Source organism: Rhinichthys klamathensis, unplaced genomic scaffold, assembly GCF_029890125.1.
Source record: "Rhinichthys klamathensis goyatoka isolate OS25496 unplaced genomic scaffold, OSU_Roscu_1.1 h1tg000098l_1, whole genome shotgun sequence".
Taxonomy (NCBI): Eukaryota; Metazoa; Chordata; class Actinopteri; order Cypriniformes; family Leuciscidae; genus Rhinichthys; species Rhinichthys klamathensis.
Window position 1 is genome coordinate 4094660 of NW_026606637.1, and position 22190 is coordinate 4116849.

General features: G+C 36.8%; 1 protein-coding gene across 2 annotated transcripts; it reads right to left on the reverse strand.

Annotated features, from left to right (window-relative positions):
• Nucleotides 1-1788: 1788 nt before the first annotated feature.
• rbb4l (retinoblastoma binding protein 4, like) lies at nucleotides 1789-21802 on the reverse strand. Of its 2 annotated transcripts, none has more exons than XM_056252722.1 (12): nucleotides 21642-21802; nucleotides 21049-21193; nucleotides 20821-20966; nucleotides 19798-19971; nucleotides 9801-9916; nucleotides 6700-6860; nucleotides 6479-6605; nucleotides 4861-4938; nucleotides 4701-4777; nucleotides 4505-4562; nucleotides 2369-2479; nucleotides 1789-2266 (listed from the first exon to the last, which is right to left on the reverse strand). In XM_056252722.1, the coding sequence occupies exons 1-12, from the start codon at nucleotides 21655-21657 to the stop codon at nucleotides 2198-2200; spliced, it is 1278 nt and encodes a 425-aa protein (XP_056108697.1). In that variant the 5' UTR covers nucleotides 21658-21802; the 3' UTR covers nucleotides 1789-2197. The 2 variants fall into 2 exon arrangements, with proteins under 2 accessions (XP_056108697.1, XP_056108696.1); XM_056252721.1 differs by having other exon boundaries at nucleotides 19798-19974.
• Nucleotides 21803-22190: the final 388 nt, after the last annotated feature.

Here is a 22190-nt window from a genome sequence, read left to right on the forward strand (position 1 = left end):
AGTAGGATGTTTTTTTTTTAAATAATTGGTTGATTTTTTTTTTAATTCTTCCTTTGCAAAAATCTCTTCTTAATACTTAATGATATAATGGCATATTGTTTGCTGAAAGAGCAAGATTAGGCGAGAATCTCCTTCCTTTGGTTTGTTTTATTATCCTGATTCTCCTGTTGATCAGTCCTAATGATAGCTTTTGTTTTAATTGGAATTATTATTATTTTTTTTACAATTTTTTTTTTCTGTTAAAAGGGTATTTCATCCAAATATCATTTATTTATTTGCCTTCATGTCTGTCTAAACCTGTATGACACTTTAAAAAAAAAAAAAAGATATTTCAAAGATTGAACTGTTTTTGACCATATAATGAAAGTTAATGATTGACTTGCATTGTATGGACAGAAAAAATGAATTCAAAACCTTTTATGTCAAAGGTTTGGAACAACATAAGGTGAGTATGTGAGTAATTATTATTTTAATTTTTTTTGCCTGTCTGAAATGGACAGGTCACGATTTTTTACTCAAACTTAACGCAAAACTTTCACATGTTAAAAGGGGCCTTGACGCATTTGATGCTGAATATTCTGAATGTGATTCTCTTTTTTGGACTTTCTAATTAACAACAATAAAATGTTTGTTATTCAATTCTTTACATTCAATGCTAAAATGTTCTGAAGAGCTGCAAACATTCTGAATATTGCTAATGTGAAACTATATGTCGAGAACTGAACTTATGAATGTAGAAGTTGCCAATATCCTGTCTAAACAAACAGCCTCACAGACCTTTAAGATCTGGGTTGCGTTTCTCAAAAAAATCGTGAGCTAAATTGATTTGTGGCAACAGTTCTGCGATCTACATAGGCTTACGATGCTTTTGGGAAACGCAGCACTGGTCATCATCACGTGGAGGACACAGGGTCTAGAAACACTTGCCTCTTCAGGTCCATTATAACATCTGGCTCTGTTCGTGTTCTGATCTGAACCTCACACTGACCAGTACATTCCTCAACACTGAATCCAACAAAACTCATACAGCATTTTCATTCAGTGCGCATTGAACATGATATTAATCTACTTTTAGTTGAACTAACCACATATGGTGTTTTTTGTAACCAAATGTAATGGATGAATGCAGTCACATAAGTTTAGAAGGGCAAGTTGTTTTCTAAAAAAAAAATGGGCTGACAGGTCTGAATGTGTTCAACTTGCCAAACTGTAAAACTCGACAATGGAAAGGTAGATCTTCACCAGCTTCCATCAATTCTGTTTTTGTTCTCTTTTCATCATCTAATCTCAAATTTTGGATAAGAATGTTGATTTTTATTATAAGAACAGCACTTGATTTGTGTGGATTTCCTTGATGCAAGTTTCACCTCAGTCAAATATTGTATCTGCAGAAGTCTGTGAGCTATTATTTTGAGACATACATCTGTATTTGGGGTCATGCTCATTCTAAATTTGTGGAGGTGTTGGTAGTCATTTGTATCGCTACTGCATTATTTTTGTTTTGGCACTGCAGATTCTCAGGTTATGCAATAAATCTACCTCTTCAGGTAAGACATACTGTGAAAGAAGCTCAAGAGAGCTTTTCTTTCTCCCCCAGCTCAGCCCGTGACCCCTCTGAGATTGTACAACGCTCTTGTAGTTCTGTCTTGCTTTTCAATAAAACATTTTGTAGAATCTTCCTTAGTCATGCCTTGTTTCACCTCATCTTCACGTGCCCAGACACAGCGAGTAGTACTATTTAGCATTCACACTAAATATGTAGCTTCAGATGTCGAGACAAAAAGAATCTAACAGTTGATCTGTAGTTTATTTTCATAAGTGAATTAAGTACAGAAAATTATCAACAATTTAGGAATACAAAATCATTCTAAAAGTTATTACAAAAGATTTATTGCAAATTGACACCAGGTTTATGCACAAAAAAAAAATTGAATTGTGATGAGCCACACCAGGCCGTAACTTCTCAGAAGTGATTGAACAAGTGGTGCAGTCTTTCTCCAAACCATCTGAGGACAAACTTCTCTACTGAAATGGGTGTGGGCTGAACCTTTTAGCCTACAGAAGGACCCTGTAATGGATAACGTATCTGCTATGTATGGAGTAGAAAGTAAAAGGGATGGATTTTACTGAATAATGCTGAAAAGCAAAAGCTGGAGTAAGAAGCCATGAAAGGGTTGTAGATTTTTAATGAGATCAGTTATGACGCCTGTCCCTCCAGCTCTGACGCGGGGGTGTCTGGCTCTTCATCATTGTAGATGTTCTCAGCCTAAACGAGAGAAGTTTATGACATCAATGGAAAGTCCTAATATCAAATACATAAAAAAAAAAAAATGGAAATCTTAAGAATCTACAGTTTTGCTGTACTTACCATCTGCCATACTTGCATAATGTTGTCCTCTGACACAGAACAGATTACCCAGGGTTCATTTGGGTTCCAGGAGAAATCTGAGATCTTAGCTGTATGCCCACCATGAATGAACTGCCAAAACAAACAAAAGTGGATTATTAGACTGTCAAAACTGGCTCTTTGATACCAAGCAGAACAAACAAAAAAGTTTGTAAAGGATCTGTAGTACCGTGTACGTTGTCACGATAATGGAATTTCTAACTTTGTATAAAACGATATCTTGAAATATATCAATATTCCATACCATGGGGGAAAATAATTTACATGTACACTGCCATATAGATATTTTCAATATTATCTCAGAATTTTTGTACATGCATTGAAATACTATCAATATTTTCAAGCTTCAAAAATTATACACATGATAATAGTAATCCACATAAATCGAGCGGTTTAATCCAAGGCTTCTAAAGAGACAAGATTTTGAATCTAATTTTGAATTTAATTTTGATATTTTATACTTAATCTATTACCATTACAATCATCTCACTTAAATGTATTTGTGTTTTTACAATGGGGTAATGTTGTTGCGCAATAGCTTACACATCGCACAAGGAAGCTTGGTTTCAAACTTTACATTTCATTGACATAAAAACACAAACAGTCAATAATAAAATAAGAACAAATAAACAGAATCAAAAATAAATACAATAGAATAAATATACAAATGGAATAAATAGTGCTTTAAGTTTGTCAGGTACTGTAGGTCTAATAGTTGCATTCAGGTAAGAAATACTACAGAAATAAAAGAAAGTAATCAAATGTAAAATAACACTGGATAGTCTTCATTGTAAAAAAATAAATACAGATTAATCCTTACAATTAAGGTTAAAAGTTATTAAGCGAGTGATTTTCTCTTTACTTTTGCTCATTGATTAACAGACGGCAGCAGGAATATTAGGCTGCTGTCACATTAAGACCACATGCATGGATCCAACACACATGCGTTTTCTTCTGTTTACCTTCAATCAAGACACAACCGACTGTGTTTAATGTAAATACTCGCCAAGACGAGCATTTTGACAATTTTCTCAAGCTGTTTAAGACGCCACTTTATATGTGTGCGCTTTGGGTGTGACCGTGAAATCTGTGAGAAGTAAAACTATGCGCTAGACCCACAATCCCGCATTGAAATTCATGCCCTATAACCCCAACACTATAGGAGCGTATTGAGACGAGTGAGTGAGAGGAGGCAAGTGTGTGTGTGTGTGTGTGTGTGTGTGTTAACTCGCTGTCGGAGAGAACATAGACAGCAATAAAGCGCAGATGGTATCGATATATTGATAAGGCAGAAATGTAATATTGGACCCTATTTAATTTGAGTTAAATTTACCATTTCTGACAACACTACAAGATATTAATACTTTAATTCAGAAAGGATGTATTAAATTGATCAAAACTGACAGTAAATAGATTTCTTACAAAGATTTCTATTTTAAATAAATGCTTTCTTTTGAACTTTCTATTCATTAGAATGATTCAATTCATTTAGGATTTCTATTCAATCAGAATCCTGAAAAAAATGCATCCGTTTCCACAAAAATATTTAAAAAGTAGCACAACTTTTTTCAATATTGATAAAAATCAGAAATGTATCTTGACCATCAAATCAGCATATTAGAATGATTTTTGAAGGATCATGTGACTCTGAAGACTGGAGTAATGATGATAATTTCAGCTTTGCCATCACAGGAATGAATTGAATTTTATATTAAATAGAAATCCGTTATTTTGAACCGTAATATTCCACAGTATTACTGTCAAAAACTAGTATTTTTTATCAAATAAATGCAGCTTTGATAAGCATAAGAGATTCTTTCAAAAACATTACAATCTTACAAACCCCAAAAAATGTTTAAATATATAATCCTACATTAATAATTAATTAATATATATATATATATATATATATATATATTAGTTAAATTTGTATTATTATTTTATTAAGTTATTTACACTAGTATTCAACTTTATACTAAAATAGAGTGTGATCAATAGTGTGTTTTTTGCTGCGGTATTGAAATAGTTATCAATAATCATATCATTATAGCTCTATCTGTCACAGTAAATATTTTCAGCAAATCTATCTCGACTCACCAGCAGCTCAGGTGGCCCGTCCTCGGCGTCCTCCGCAGACTGCTCTTCTCCAATTTTACTGAAGGACATAAATGTAATGATGCAATCAATAAATGATCAAGGCATTTGTGGATCCAAATACAAATAGCACAAATGAACAGTTCAAATTAAACCAGGAATGTGCATCAAGAAAGAAAAAAAGGTAGTAATGCCATACCTCAGGTCCCAAACATTGAGGCGTCTGTCTGTGCCACTGGAGGCCAGGATGGTCTCGTTATGAGGAGACCACTGGACCTGTCAAGAGCATCAGCATTATTATTACTGCACTATTGTTTACGGATTGCATGTTGTTGTATTGTAACAGAATCTTGAGTTACCTGGAAGATTTCATCCTTATGTGACTCAAAAGAGTGAAGCTTCAACTTCAGGTTACGCAGATCCCACAATGCAACAGTCTACAGCCACAAACAAACAATGAGCATGTCATTTTTTTTTTTACCATGTGATATTTTTTTCTGAATCATGCACACTATTAAATAGTAGGGATGAGTCACGATTTCCGAATATTCGATTAGTTGATTCTATTATAGAATATTGAATAGGTTCATGTAACCAGAGGGTGGTGATGCCAATAACGCATCAAACAGATGTCAATGAACTCTCAGACAACAGAAGATGATACACATTGTCTCACACCAGAGCATGTGAGCGGAGTGGTAATATTTCCAGAGCGGAGAGCGTCTTTCTGGAGATTCCCGTTGCTCGCTCAGTCCACACAGCGCCGCTCGCTCAGAATACCCTTTGTGACATGCTGGTTACAAAATATGTGAAATAAGTAGGGCTGCCCGTGCACGACTAAAACATTTCTAGTTGACTAGTAGTAGTTCATTTAAGCCATTAGTCTAATCGCATTTTTATATTGATTTAATTACTTGAATATATATGCCCACCAAAGACATAATGAACGTTTTCGTAATATATTGCCTATTCCGCATCTCAAGCGCACGCATTAAGCTTGCCACAAAGAACTGGCAAAAGTAATGATTATGCATGAGACATTTTAATTGTTTATTAATAAACTAGTGTTTTCTGTGTCAGCTGCAAAGATAAAGTTGACGATGCTGACTCGCCATCTTCGCAGTAGTGAACGCGCCTATAGAGAGAAATGCACACTTCTTACGAATTATCCTACATAAGCAGAGAGTAGCCCATTTCTTTTCGTTTTGAATTGTTTTGTTTAAAAGTAGACATTTCAAGCTTTCTATAGATGTATTTCTCAGGTCTGTGAGGCAAGTAGCTTATACGCTGAGTTTCGGTTCATTTATGAGACGCACTCTCAAGTTGACGCGCCGGCGCCTCCATGTCCTGATTATATTGTCTGCTATATTTCCTTCTTATTTATTAAACCAGGCAATAGGTTGATGAAACATTGATTAAAATTAAGATACAATTTATACAAAAGAAATTCACTTTAAGGAAAGGTTTTCTACAAAACAAAACTTAAGTGGTCAAAATCATGTCTGATCCACTCCAAATGTTTTCTGATATATTGGGCATGCTTGATCTTCCGTTTACCACAACTGATGTGTGAGTTGAATGTTTATATGTGAATAAAAGCCTAATTTCAGTCTGTTCATCATATAAAGCGATCAAGTCTCTTCGGAACATTTGGACTAAACCATTCAATTCATATGGATTAGTTTTACGATCTCTTTATTAACTTTTTAAAGTGACAAAGTGGTAGTTCTGTAGACTGTCAATGGAGGGACAGAAATATCTTAGATTTCATTAAAAATATCTTAATTTGTGCTTTGAAGATGAACGAAAGTCTTACGGGTTTAGAACGACATGAGGGCGAGAAATGAATGACAGAATTTCTATTTTTGGGTGAAATAACTCTTTAAGGGGATTCCGCATGAGGAAGGATCTCTAAAGCAAATTCTTCCTACAGATGAGTGTTTATGTGTGATTATGTAGATCGCAACATGTACAGACCTTGTCTGCTGAGCCACTGGCCAGAATAAACTCGCTGTATGGGTTGAAGGACAGGCAGTTGACTTCAGCCGTGTGGGCGTCCACAGAGTGACTGGGCTTTGATGTGTTATTGGATCGTGTGTCCCAGCTGTAGAAGACAGACATTTCATTGTGTAATACAACTTAAATGTTTCACTGATTCCTGCACAGCAGAGGGAGACCAGTACGCTTTGCTTACTCACATCATGAGTTTCTGGTCATCAGCCACAGAGCCAAACAACGATTCATGTAGAAGGTGCCAGGACACGTCCTCCACCACAGCTGTGTGCCCAGTGAAGATGGTCTTGGCATCTACTATTTTCCCCTCCTTTGGAACAGCACTGATATCCCACAGACAGATTGTCTAAAGTTGAAGAACAACAGATGATCCTACATCATACAAGCTAAGTAGGGATGAGTTGATCCAATATTTAAAATCGGTCCCATACGGGCCTTTTTTGTCGGATTGGGTATCGGTCAGTCATGGATCGTATAGTCAGATACTGTGCGTTATGGTTGTTATAATATAGTATATGGTTTATATAATATAGCTCTATAAAAGACAAAAGACTACTATAAAAGCACCATTAGATTTTCGTGCATTATATTTTGAAGCTTCTGAAACCATTTGATAGCTTTATTTGAGAAACAGAAATATTACAATGTTAAATTTAAGTTCACAGAAACTCTTCAAACTGCAGCAGTCACGTCATTCTGCATTCAGCATTTAAACTGCGTGCCGCATTCGGTTTCGACAATCAGCAAAACTCTCTCCAAGATGTTTTAGTGTTCCCATTATTACGCATCATCTGTACGTAAAGGTCTGTGCTTTTGTTTAAAAGGACTGTATTTTGGACTCGTTGCCAGGCGTGTTAGATTAAGGCACTGGAGTAGCAGACTGAATGAAACGTGTCATTCACACGCATATAGTAACTGGTATTTAAAACTCTATGAAAAGGCTCAGTAAACTGTTGGGTAGATGCAATTCACTAGGTGTTGCGCACACAATGGGTCTCATTCATGAAACATTCGTAAATATACGAGTAAATATGCGAGTGATTTGCGTGTAAAGAGACCTTCCCGAAAACTCTTCTCCTGATTCACAAATACTTCGTAAACGTCAGATGTGATAGTGAAATGTGTGTGTGTGTGTTAATGAATTCCAATCAGTCGTAAATGGGATGCGCGTGCACGTTCATTCTCAATTACCATAAATCCCGCCCATTAAATTCGACTGACGACTATATATGTGCATCATATTATGACATGAATGCGAATGAAAAAAAAAATTCTCAGATGCAGAAATTGAAGTTTTATTATCAGAAGTTCATTCAAAACGCCACATTTTATTTTCAAGCGTACATAGTGGCGTATCGGGTCCTAAAAAAAAAAAGGAAGCTTGGCAGCATATTACAGATGCAGTTAATGGAGTTTCATCTGTTAATCGAACATTCCCAGAAGTGAGAAGAAAATGGTTCGACATTAAGCTTGAGAGCAAAAAACGAATTAGTTCACTTCGGAAAAATAGTATTCAAACTGGAGAAGGACCACCATCACAGATGCTATTACTGGCTCTCATAATAAGAAAAACCGTATGCAATTACTATATATAATATTTTTTCAAAATGCTGTGCAAATATGTATCCGATTAAGGTGAATTAAAATGCAGCCTTATTAATGAGCAAAACGTTCGGGTGTTAAGCGCACTATTTACGCCTGGCTGGGAGCAGGTGTAGATTTCTTGTGTACCAACTAACATTTGGAAAATACGAACATTTTAATGAATCCGAAAATTTACGCCAGAACCACTTTACACACGATTTACACAAAAATTCGTTCTGCTCGTGTTTCATGAATGAGACCCATTATCTTTTCTGTTTGAGTTAAACAGACTTTTAATGGTGGAGGTAATCTCGCCCGTGAAAGTGATGTTGCGGGATGCGCATCAACACACTTTTGTGCTGCTCTGCATTAAAGCTTTTCATGATAGTTTTGCACAATAAAAGATAATAGTTAGCCTATTTATTTGTTTTATCATATCCATCATGTTTGTTGTCCTATTAAAAATCTGCACCATACATTGTGAAGAAATGCTGTTTATAGTGTGTATAGCCTATATTTATGTAATTGCAAGTTTTTTTAAATTAAAGGTGACCCATTATGAAAAATTCACTTTTACATGGTGTTTGAACATAAATGTGTGTCGGCAGTGTGTGTACACAACCACCCTATAATGGTAAAAATCCACCCACTCCTCTTTTTTTAAATCCCCATAAATCATAAGCGGTGTCTCAGAACAAGCGGTTTGCAGATTGTAGCTTTTGTGACGTCACAAATGTTTAGGCCCCGCCCACAACTGCTGACGGACTATGCCCTATTAGCATAGACCCGCCCTGAGTGAGCTGTACACAGTCCGACATGTTTATCTCCTCGTCAGAGCAGCATTCAAGAAATGTATTCTTATTATTAGAGATACTAAGAAAATCACTCACTGCTCTTGATTGAATTAACAGTTTTTCTTTTACTAGAAAAGAAACGGTTTAAAACTCACAGGATGGGCACTTTGGGCAGTCTGACATCCAGCTTACAAACCATTTATCAGAAGTTTAGACTGATATGGCTTTAAAACGCATGCATAAAATAAACTTTCATGATGATGAAGAACTGCAGTGTCACGTAAGCATGACCGCGATAGAGATGATAATCAAAACCAAACAGATGTTTTAGTGTTTGGCAGAGTATCAGAAACACAAGCTGTAGCGGCTCCGCCCTCTTCTGGAAAGCAGCATTTCATTTGCATATAAAGACACAAAACAGCATGTTTTTCCTTCCACTCAAAAATGGGCATTTACAACATGGTATAATAAATGTAATGTTGGGTATTTTGAGCTGAAACTTCAGACACATTCTGGGGACACCAGAGACTCATATTACATCTTGTAAAAAGGGGCATAATAAGTCCCCTTTAGGATCTGTAGATGTAAAAGGTCTACATTATTGTTGGATTTAAGAGGTTTACTGGAATTACTGTTAATTTTGATGCTGTATCCAGTAGCCTAGATAAAAATATCTACCTTTTTTTGTCATAGGCTATTAGGCCTATGTATTTTTTCGTTATCTCTTTTTTATAATGAAGACCTGTACAGTGAGGTATAGATTTTATAAACTGATCAAGAAAAAAAAAACACTGTAATGAGTATCTGCCGATACCTCTACCAATCCAATACCAAGCTTGCAGTACCGTTGGAATTGGAAAAAGTGGTATCGAACTATGTGAGGTCAGTTTGAATTTGAGATCACTCACATGGTCGTCTGATGCACTAAGTAAGTTTCCACTCAGGTTGGGGTTCCAGGACAAACCGTATCCCTCCTTCTGATGTCCCCGCAGTCTCAGGTCTGGACTACACTCTCCACTGGGGTCTGCAAATGGACAACTCAGACATTAAATCAAAGCAAGCGACTTCACTCATGATTTAATATAGGGCTGCAACAACTAATCGATAACAATAGACTAATCGGATTATTGATTAATCGCGTCTGTGTGCTATGCTGTCCGACAGTCGCGTCACTTTACAGCAGTGAATAACACTTCTCTTAACAAAAACGCACCTCAAAAATAATGGAGGTCAGAGTGTTATCTGATGCGGGACCAAAGTTGTCCTAAACATGAGCTTAGAAGCTTTATATTAAACTTCAAACAAACTCAGTATTTAACACGATTTGTCCTGTTTAAGAGCTCAGCATAAAGTGTGAGGTACGATATATCATTTTTGATTTTGCGATATTGCGATGCGTGCATCCGCCATAGTCACATCGCGGGATGTGCATTGTCAAGTATAGGGATCGTAGTTGATCGGTTCCAGTTCGGAACGCATGTGATTCGTTTAATTGCTAAATTTAACCATCATAGATTGAAAGTTATCATTTGCATATGTTTTTAAGTCCTGTCAGTTCAAATATCAAGCGCAAGAAGACTGTAACTCGCGCGCTGTTTTCTGTGCACGCACACAGAGCCACGCAAACAGCAAGTGAGCACCGAATTCAGGTCTCTTTCTCTTCTTTTGAGCTTGAACGTACACGCAAAATTAAAGCTGCAGTCCGGCGTTTTTCCTCTTTGTCGCCATCTCTGTTCGAAATCTGCAATTGCAGTTATTTGCGGAATTATCAACTTTACGCGAGTTGTACTTCAACACCCTCGACACCGCCGCACAGCGCGGATGAACAATGTTTGAGGAGACTGTGCAGCTGTCAATCACCGCGACGATGTGGATACTGTCATTCAGAATCACGGATTATTCTTTTTGGAAGTATGACCAACATAATTTTCCCCGGAAAATGTCATCTGAACTAGTAAGAAACATTCACCTTTGTTCTGATTCTGATATTGCAGTAAATCGCGCTGATTAAATCTAACAATCGCTTATAAGTTATCATATCACGCAAAACCGTGCAAATTATACATTGTTCTCAAATTGTTAATGTTAACAACGTCAGCAAGCATTGCGTGACTACATGTAATGTCCTTCCGATATGTATCCTTGTTTTCGCATGGGTCCGGTTGCAGTCTCTTTTTTTCTGTAGCCACTCCGAAGTCAGAACGAAGTCTTTTGCATTTTACAGCGGGTGAGTCTCTAGTTGTCACTGGTGATTGTCGTTTGAACCTTTCTGGATCCGCCATCAAATTAATAAGTTTAATTATATCAAGTGCTGTGAGAAAAGGCTATAAATCTCCACCTCCAGCATCCTCACACGCAATATAGCCTACTAGCCGAGACTCCTCCTTTATGTGTACAGATGTGACGTAATGACACAAAGACATGCTCGAATCTCCCGCAGAAATCCACCAGTACCACTGGAATTAAAAACATTATTACAAGCTTACCGCTTTGAATCGAGCTAAGGCAAGCAGATAGTTTTGAACACTGGCTGGTTATGTATTTTCTCAAATATGTATTTTGGATAATTTTTAACCCAAAAAAAGCTACGGACTGCAGCTTTAAGTCAAAATGTCCGTCTCGGTGAGTATCCTCATAAACACAGTCGGTTATGTGTTGTAAACAATTGAGAAAGAAAACAGATGTGAATCATTATATCGGATCCGTGCATTCATCTTAAAGTGACAGCAGCCCAATATACCCGCAGCAGTTTGTGTCACCAATGTAAATCAAACAACAAAAGAGAAAGAGAAAATTTTGTAGTATTATTAACAAGTATAAATTGTATTAAAGGGGTCATATAACGGTACATGCACTTTTACAAGTTGATTGTAATGAGATGTGTGTTGGCAGTGCCTGTACACAACCATCATATAATGATAAAAATCCATCCAGTGTTTTTTTTTTTTTTTTAAATCTCCTTATATGTTTTCCTGCCTCAAATCGAGCCGTCTGACTGTGACGTCACACGGTCGGACGCCCCTCCCACGATTGTTGATTGACAGCAGCGTTTCAACACAGACCCGCCCTGAGCGAGCTAGCTCATCATAGTCCGTCATTGTTGATACGCTGGAGCAGAATGGCGTCTAAGCGATTGTGGTGTTCTGTTCTTGGGTGTCATAACGAACACAGCAGTCATTTTAATGTTCCTAAATCCGAACCGCTGAAGACGCAGTGGCTGAGTTTTGTTTTCGAAGGGAATATTCCCCACGATCAACGTCAATGCTTTCATGTTTGCGCAAATCATTTCACACACCAGACTGCTTTATAAACGAGGGTCAGTATAAAGCTGGTTTTGCTAAGAAGCTGCTCATGAATAAAGAATCGGTACCAACTATTCGTGTTCCTGCTGCACCTCCAGAAGAAGTGAGTGTAAAGTTTTATTTACCTTTATATTAATCTTCGCAAATCGCTTGCACGCTTCACGATGAATCCGCTTAAGGTTTACACTCAGGGTACATTACGGCATGTTTTCTATGTACGACGTTCTCAATATAATTCATAATCCCACGTTTATAATGAACAACGCATTATGGATATTGTGTGATTACATACTGTGTACGCAGGTGTTAAAGTTAACGTGGTAACACTACACTAAGCTTACTTTTGTAGATGGTTTATAACGGTGTCTCTTACTGATTAAGACTAGAACGGCCACGACGGTCATTTTGACCGTTTTGAATTTTATATCTGCAATAACTGTTGAAAAAATAATAAATTCCTGCTGGTACCTGACTTTTCCTAAAACTGTCTGTATTTTCATTTAAAATGTTTTTAATATAAATTACACATAAGGCAAAAAAACAAATGAACATATTTACCTATTTCGGTCATAGACTGTCATCTTGACCGCACTGAATTTCGCGGTATTCTTTTGTTACATTTCCCGCGGTTGACTTTTGTCTATTAGGAAATAATCAGAAGATTCAATTGCAAAACGAAAGATATGTTTATTGAGAGCTGGTCAGATGCTGGGAGAGTTCAGGTGTGTAAATGTCCGGTATAAAGCCCTTGGCAGCTTAGGGACGCTGCGTGAAGAACCAGGAGTGCTGAACATGGATGGATGACACACGGAAAACGGATACAGGCAGGGAACAAACACGCAGGAAAAATCCACAACGATCTGATCACCACAACAGTGACACTAAAAAGGGTTGAATCGCTAAAGATCAGCGACCACGCACGCACGCACACAAAACAAGACGAGAAAGGAGACAGCGAATTCATAAACCGTGACATTGTCTCTCTCACTGTCAAAAGAATATCTAAATAAGATACTTTTAGTTATTATCTTGTTCTGAGTTTTATTGAATGGATATGGAAATATAGCTATCTGTTGTGTGAATACTGATATTATTATTTATAAATGTATAACTAAACTTGTTTAAATGTACAGTTTAGGGGTGACCCCGAATAGTCGAAGATTCGATGCTTCGATAGGAGGAGCCTGATTCGACTACCAATCTCACGGTCGAATCTTCGCAGATGTGTTATTAAACGAGGATTATGTCATTTTGGCTATATGAGTGTGCTCAATGTCTGATTTCACATAGAGCTACTGGTTTTCTGTCAATACGTTAATATACAGCCTATCATAGGCGTAATTCTATGGGGGGACAGGGGGACACGACCCCCCCAATATTCAACGAAGGGCAATTTGTCCCCCCCAATATTTGATCATATTTGGGGCGCGTTTCCATTACAGATTTGCGCAAAACTTTTGCGATATTTTCTAAATGTCGATAAAAAACTATTGCGAAATGACGGCGTTCCATTAACCGATGTTATGCGACTAAAACGTCTTTTTTTCCTCTCGCGATCAGTCATTCCAAAAATCATGGCAACGGACGTTGGTAGGTTTATAGCCTCTATCACAGCCACCGCATAGACATTATTATTATTAATGGAAGGAGACGTGGCGTGTTATCCAAGCGTTAATGGCAGGGAAAGACACGGAGTTCCTGGGTGTTTCTCCCTTATTGTTTATTTTATGAATTCAATAAAGAACTCTGTCTCGTATTGTGTCCAAACGGTCAGTGTACTTGCATTCATTTTTCTTATTTAACCCGTAATTGCAAAACGAAAAATTAACGGTTGTTGTATTTTTAAAACGCAAAGGAGAACACCAATATTTTAGTTTGACCTGTAGGCCTACACCAAATGCTGCACAAAAAAATAAAAAAATAAAATATATATATATATATATATATATATATATATATGAATGAGAGAGAGAGAGAGAGAGAGAGAGAGAGAGAGAGAGAGAGAGAGAGAGAGAGAGAGAGAGAGAGAGAGAGAGAGAGAGAGAGAGAGAGAGAGAGAGAGAGAGAGAGAGAGAGAGAGAGAGAGAGAGAGAGAGAGAGAGAGAGAGAGAGAGAGAGAGAGACGAATTTTCGGATATTTGTTTATGACTTTTTGCCCCTTTATTAAACATTTAAAATATTCACAAATTAATATGGAGAAAAAAATGTAGATTTTACTGGTTTTCTAAGGCCAAATTAGAACCTGGAAATTATATTTTTCCCGCAGTGCTGAATGAGAAGAGCCATAACCACAGCCTACAGAAAGGGGATGTATAGGTGAGTTAGGCTATAATAAATGTGTCTGAAAAAATAACGAGGCATTTTAATTGTTTATTAATAAACTATTGTTTTCCTAAATCAGTGTCGGCTAAAAACATATCTCCATCTCCGGATGCACCTTTAGAGAGAATGCACCTTTCATACGGATTACATAATCAGAAGGTATTAGCTTTCGATTCGAATTTGTTCCTTTTAAAGTGGACATTTAAAGCTTCAGTCTACAAAGGCTAGCCTATCAGTTCTCGCGCTTCAGTTCACGGAGATCATGAAAGCGCGCCTGATTGTTTTATTTTATTTTACAAAAGCACATCGTTTTCTTGTTATTGTGAGATTACGCAAATAAAAGTAGTTACGAATAATGTATTATTATATTCTGTATGACCAGAAATGATAGAGTATTTTAAGTTGTTTCGACTGTTGATAGGAAAATGCAAGTGTTCGCGCCCACGCCTCGCCATCCAGTGCGCGCTCCACACCCAGTCCGCACACACACTTGGATATGCGTCAAAATCTTGTGTTTATTTGTGATAATCTTAGCCCTATTATTATTGTCCAACCTGTATTATGAATGAAATGTGACGAATTGCTTTGTTCCTTTTTTGGATAAAAGCGTCTTCTACATATAATAAATGTTATAATAATGATGATAATTATTATTATTCTTTGCGGACACGGACCCAAAACACACCGCGTATTGTAAGTCAGGTGACTGTAAATGCGCAAAACCCGTTTCCATTGCAGTTTTGCGAAATATTCCTTTTTCAAATTGCCTGAAAAGCCTCCTCATGCGAGCGTAAAAACTTTATTGGGATAAACGGGAGTTTTTGCGAAAAATGGACGTGTTTCCATTGTGCGCATTTTCATTAGGCTATGCAATTTCAATTTGCGCAATTTGAAGGGTAACGCGGCTTGTATGATTATGCGGGCAGGGCCAGATGTGATTGCAAATAGCCTACGTCTTTCTTCCCAGCTCCGAAAATGTAAAATCCCGGCCGGTCCATTTCCCAAATCCATTCGGACTTGCCTTACACTATACATTTAGCAAAACCTATTTCTCCTGAAATCCATGTCATGTTTTCCTATCCCTAGTGCATCGTCAGTGAGTTAGGAAAAACCAAACAGAAAAAGAGTTAGGAGGAGCGCGGAAATTGACAGACATTTGGCACATAGGCTATCTATGAATGGTAAATATCCTGTTATCCTGTAACCGTAATTTAATCAAAATGTTTTTAGCCACTATATGTTTATAGAAGAATATAAGAGAGAGAGATCACTGACCGCTTTGTTGTCAATTCAGGCCTGTAATTGATGCCGATGCTGTAATCATTGTGAGTAGGCTATACGTTGGTTTGACGATCAGATGTAATAAAATTCCTTGTTGTGTTATACAATTACAAACATTCGGACTCTGACTTTTATTTTATTTTGATTAAAAAAATGTGTGCATGCGCCAACACAAAAAGTTCCACAGCTGTCCCCCCCAATGTGTGATTGACAATTTCGCCCTTGCAGCCTATTATGATAATGCTGTCAATAAAAATGTGCAAAGAAAGAAGCTTTTAATAAATATTTTTTAACGTGCGTGCAGCGTGAATAAATCCAAACACCCCGTGACAGATTTAAGTTTCACTTTCGATCCGTGACAGAGGAGCGTCTTGTCGGCAGGGATTTAAATCTTTAAAAATGTCTGGGATAAGAAAATCTAAAGATGCACACCATCAGAAAGGATATTCTCCAAGGCTGGATTTAGCATCAGGAAAACCATGATCGCACTTCTGCCGGCCAACGTTAACAGGTTGGTTTTCCTCGGGACATTCTAAAACGCTTAACGTGAAAAAAGCTTTTAAAACGCTTAAATGGCACTTTTACGTGCTTAATGTGCTTTACGTGCTTAGGCTACACACCTTAAGAAACCATTCTATGTGCAGATAAGCAGATGAACCCAGAATATGAACGCAACGCATTTCTCCTATAAAGTCACGTAAAGCTTTTCTATGGGAGGAAAATGCTTAACGTAGCCTATAATAAAACGCGTTGCGTTCATATTCTGGGCTCATCTGCTTTTCTGTAGGCTATATAGTAGGCGCTTTATTAATAAGGTGTGTACAGAATTTGATCTTTTAATATAGGCTAACAGTTTTAGGACAAAGCCGTTAAGCATTTTTCACGTTTAGCGTTTTAGAATGTATTTTATCCGCGCACACAATTTGAAAAGACTCAAACGGACACAGGCCGAGTGAAAGACTGGATTTTGTTTTCTCGATCGATCAGGTATGGGTACAAGTGATTTCAAAACATTTCAGCCGGTTCTAATTTGATTTTTGGATACTGTGAACACGTTTAGCTAAAAAGACTGCTGCTCCAGTTTAGCGTTTATTGTTGTTTCTGCAGTTAAAAAGACAAAGTTGACAATCCTGGCCATACTTTCGTTATTTTAATAATTTATTTATTTTTATTTTATTAATTGATCACTCAGGGTGATCTAACTTGTGACTTGTGTTTTGAATATTTGTTCCCCTGCACTTTAGGCATTTTGCACACATTTGTTCTGCATCTTGTGACTTGATTCTGACATATTTCGTTTTGTATTTTTATTTATTATAAATGTAGGCCTATATTGTGTTCTTAATTGTTGATTATTTTTCAGTGCATCGATGTTGCGCTGCCTGTAGGCCTACTTAGAGCATGCTCGTACAGGCAATTCAGCCGATTTAATTTGATTTGCATGTGAAATGCAAATCCTATCTGCAGTGTGGCCTTTCTGCAGTTATTTATGTTATTTCTTAGTTTTATTGATCCAAAATGTTTTTATACATTTTCTTCTATATCTTTGTGTGATGTTCTGTACATCGCGGCTTTAAAATGTTAAAGCCCCGCCCCCTCCCCAACACCACACACATGATTCGACTATTAGTCGACTATAGGCAGGACTTGACGATTCTGATTCGACTATGAAAATCCTTAGTCAAGGACACCCCTAGTACAGTTTGGTGTTGTTTTGTTTTTAAAAGATATCCTAATACAATAAATGCATTAATCTCTCAATTGGGTATTTATTTATGATTAATTAAAGATATAGAGTTTGCAATCTAACGGTCAAAATGACCGCTTGTGGCAGTTCTAGTACTTATGGAATTCTGGCACTTCTAGTGTTAAGAAGTAATGTCAAAAAATCAAATTGATACGTTTGCACAGATGTGTCCTCAGAGACTCCCGCTGCCATTCTTTCTCCAAACTATACCCTCAACTGTTGTCAAGGCAACACTGCACGTGTGTTGTGTCAAAACGGCCCATAGAACAGAGAGGTGGGTTGATAAAGCTCATTATCATTTAAAGACACATGCACTTAAATGACGTGCTGAAAACAAGAGCTGTTTTTGACCAGATAAAATGAGTGTTTTCTTACAATACTATTGAGAATTTTTCATTTAGGTAGATTACAAACGTTTCATTTAGACCCTAAAGAATCATTAACTTGTATAAAAATGGCATTATATGAACCCTTTAAATGTACTTAATTTATACAGTGAAGACTTTGCAGTGTGATTTTACATTTGATTATTCAATGTCTGTACCTGAATACAGTTAGATTTACCTGAAAAACAAAGCACTACTTATTTCATTAGTATCTTTGTTCTATTGTATCTACGCTTGTAATTTGTTTATTATTTTCTATGCAGTTGCACTCTCCTACAAAATCACCCCAATTATTCTAGAATTATTAATTCTTTACAGATAGAGCTATTCAAATCATCTGGTGATATTTTTTTCATATCGCAGAAAAGCAAAATATCGCAATGTCAGTTTTTTTTTTTCCAATATTGTGCAGCCCTATGTTCAACACATTTGAGTTATGTTAATGTTTTAAAGTCACGCAAGAATTTTCATTTTGCAAAAAGGCTTATCCTGACATCAAGCAAGTCTCCATTAAACTTGACAGACTGTAGTGAACGAGCACCGGCGCAGAAGAGCAATAATTCTGATACATTTTGTATATAAATTTTGTTAGATTAAACATGCAGTTTGTTGGACTTGTTTTACATTGTATTTTCATGAGAGCAGTAACTGTAAATGGACTAATGTAATGAGGTAAAATAATTGTGGTTTTGTTTTTCTTCATTACTGTGCGCAAGTTTTACCACTTTATTTTAAGTTTTAAACCCTTTTTTTGCAAATAATGCATATAATAGTCCACATAGAAACATCCACAATTTTTGTTTCATTGCCTTCAATTTGCATGTTTTTAAGGACAGCATTGGGAAGAATAACTTTTAAATAAAATATAGAAAATAAAATTTGCCTCTGTTTATCTGATTTATCGAAGATGCAATTAACCAATTAATCAATAATTAAAAATCATTTTTAGTTCCATCCCTAATTTAAAGATACACTATGTCACTTTTTAGTTCCAAATGAACAAAATTTAAATGAGTCAATACAGCATCAGTTCTTCTTCCACAACTTGTTTTTGTCCCACCCTGATTAACTATAGTAAGCTTATTATAAGTGTTCATATTTTAAACCTGGTGGAATGGTTTTCATGGGAAATAGCGTACATACGTCCCTCACCCATGCATGTCTCGTCATATCCGTAAATAGAGAAAAGTTGCTCTGGCTACGTTGACGCGTGTATGTGGTGGGAGTGGCATAGGTTAGTTGTCACAACGGGTGAGAAACTTTTACATGGAGCAGCTAAATCTCGAACCCAATCACCCGTTTTAAAAAAAAATGCAGAACAGAGGAGAGTCTGCTGGCAAAAAGAGAACTCGTAATAAAACAAGAATCAGCATTGGCTTGGCTTTTAAGAGATAGTGAGAACTGAGGGATTTGAAATGTTGTAAAAGTGATGCGGATATGGCGTTTTTATTACTCAACGTGTGAGTACGGTATTTTATTGAAAAGAAAAATTGCTATGTGTAGCTGTTTAACAGAGTTCATTGTAAAGCATTATCTATTGTGAAGGGTCAATTCATTATGGGTTGTTGTAGCGCTGTGCTGAATTTATTTTCAAGGAACCGTGCCTGGGTTATAATTATTAATGGGTAAGGCTACAGTAACGTCTTCAGCTAGTCAGCTTAGGATCCTTTCCATCTAAACTGGTTATTTCTCTTAAGTCTAGAAGTGTATATTCATCCCCACAGTCACGCAAAGCTGAAGCACAACTAAAACAATGTTCTTCCGCAAAAATGCATGCAGTTTTTTTTAACCACTAAAGGGCCAAAAGTTACAGAGTGTACCTTTAAAATATATCAGGGCTTCTTTGGATCAACTGAAAGCCACTGACCTGGTTTAGATGGGTGTTTGGTGTAGTCAAACACCAGCACGTCAGAGGTGGGGGTCTTGGTGGCGATGATGCAGGGGTTTTGTGGCATGTATCTGGCTCTGTTCACTTCTCCTTCATGGTTGATCTTAATCTCAATCTCAATCTTTCCACTCACTGACCCAAACCCTCCAAACTCTGGGGGGGGGGGAAATTATATACAATCATTATTGTCCAACGTCTGATCGCTGTCCTTGTTTCATTAACTTTATTTGTGAAAAGTATCAGTTTGAAGCATTCAACTAAATAAAAAATTAACTGTCAAATTCATGGGCCCAGTTTACACTTGGTATTAAAGGGTTGGAGCACCCAAAACTGAAAATTGTCTCATCATTTACACATACTCATGTCATAAACCCATAAGACTTTCATTCATCTTTGAAACACAAAAGATATTTCTGATTAAACCTGAAATCTGTATGATTCGAGCGGTTTAATCCAAGTTTTCTGAGGAGACACGATTGGTTTATATGATGAACAGATTTAATTTAGTCTTCACACATAAACAGTGATCAACGGGAATTCAACCGTGTCTGCTTTTCATATGGATTACTTTTACAGTGGCTTCATATACTTTTTGAAGCTTGACATTTTGGTTAAATTTTACTTTCAATAGAGGAAGTCTTAAATATTAAAAATATATCATAATTTGTGTTTTCAAAAAGGAAAAGTCTTATGGGTTTGGAACAACATGAGGGTGAGTAAATGATGACAGAATTTAAAAAGTTCAACTTAACTATCCCTTTAACATCCATATAAACACTAAATACAGGTGTAAAAAAGATCCATCACATTCTGAAGTTGTCAAAAATGCGCATCATATTTGTGGAAAGATTCAGTCTTATTGATCAACTGAATCTGGATTTCCCCCCAACGTCCTGACCATACCTGCTAAAGAAACACATACGCAAAATTGATTTTAGTATAATGACTTCAACACAAAAAAATACAAAATTAGCATTCATTCATTGTCAGATCAGCTCTAACCTCCTTTCTCGCTGTCGTAGTGGGACGCGTCAAACTGAGCATCATCATTAGGGATCTGGACACTGGCGATGACTAAGTGGTTCTGCTCATCCGAAGTGTGTGTGCCCAACACCAGCCGATGAACCGCATAGTCCTTTCCCTCAGGCCTGCACAATGATAGACAATGATTTGTAGAGTGCTAGTCATCTGTTATGTTTCAGAAGGTGGACAGGCTAGTTATTGGATTACCTGTTCACATCAGGAAGCCACTGCACCGTTAAACTCGGCCACTCGAGTGCATGTGTCATGACAAGATCGTACAGGAATGGTGTGTTTTTCTTCCAGATTTTGTATTCCTCATTTATTACTCTCTCTTCCACTGCATCATCATACACTGAGAAGATAGAACAGAAGGATAGATTCAGGCCAAATGCATTCAAATAAACATTTCTCAATAAATGCATTGTGGGAGTGCAGTGGGCAGTAAAAGGTTGCTGTATTCTAATACATTTGCAGAAACTGAAGTGTAACATTGTAAAGTTCCTCAACTTATAGTTACACTGCAGCTTATGAATGATGGAGGGAACTTGGAGAACAACAGCATTTCGATCTGTTTGAGAAACCATTATCTGTTTTATTCAAGTTCGTAGAATCATTTATCAATGCCAGAGGCTTTAACCAAAGTAAACCTTGAGTACTTGGTAAAAACGTGCTCAGGTTGTGACACTCATTCATTCGTATGTTAGAATGTGGGTCACATCCATTAGCACTTTAGGCTAAAGCTAGCAAACTCTGCCAAAGAAAAAAAAATATGCACGTAAATCACAACGAAAAAAGTTTACCTTCTTTGTCTGCCATTTTGGCGTGCTTTTCTGGGGTTAGCCACTGAATGAATTGTGGGGTTTAAAGCCAAAAAGCAGAAAAAACAGGTTTTTAGGGTTTTACGTTCACGACTCCGTCACTTACAACACCAGCTCGCGCATCCCAAAAGCGCAAAATCTAGCTGGTGGTGTCTGATTCACAAGCGAGTCGTTCTTCTGAACCGACTCTTATTTATGATTTGGTCAAACCGATTCACAAAGAACTAGTAAATCACTTACAGATGGCCTTGGCTGGTGTTAAAAATAGTCATACATTTTTTTTATTTAATTAAATCATTATAATTGCTGATTATTATATTCATTAAGTCAAATGGAATGGAATATACCTATGTTTGAACGGTTTAAAATTAACATTAAAACGTACCTGTCTTGTTTGTACATTTTGCTTGGTTTGCAAAAAAAATGCTTGAATGTCCAAAAGCAGATGGCTTTGAGTAGGAAAACTGTGAAATGTGTTCATTAGCAATATTAGAAATACTTAAAATGAAGTATTATTATTATTAATAATAA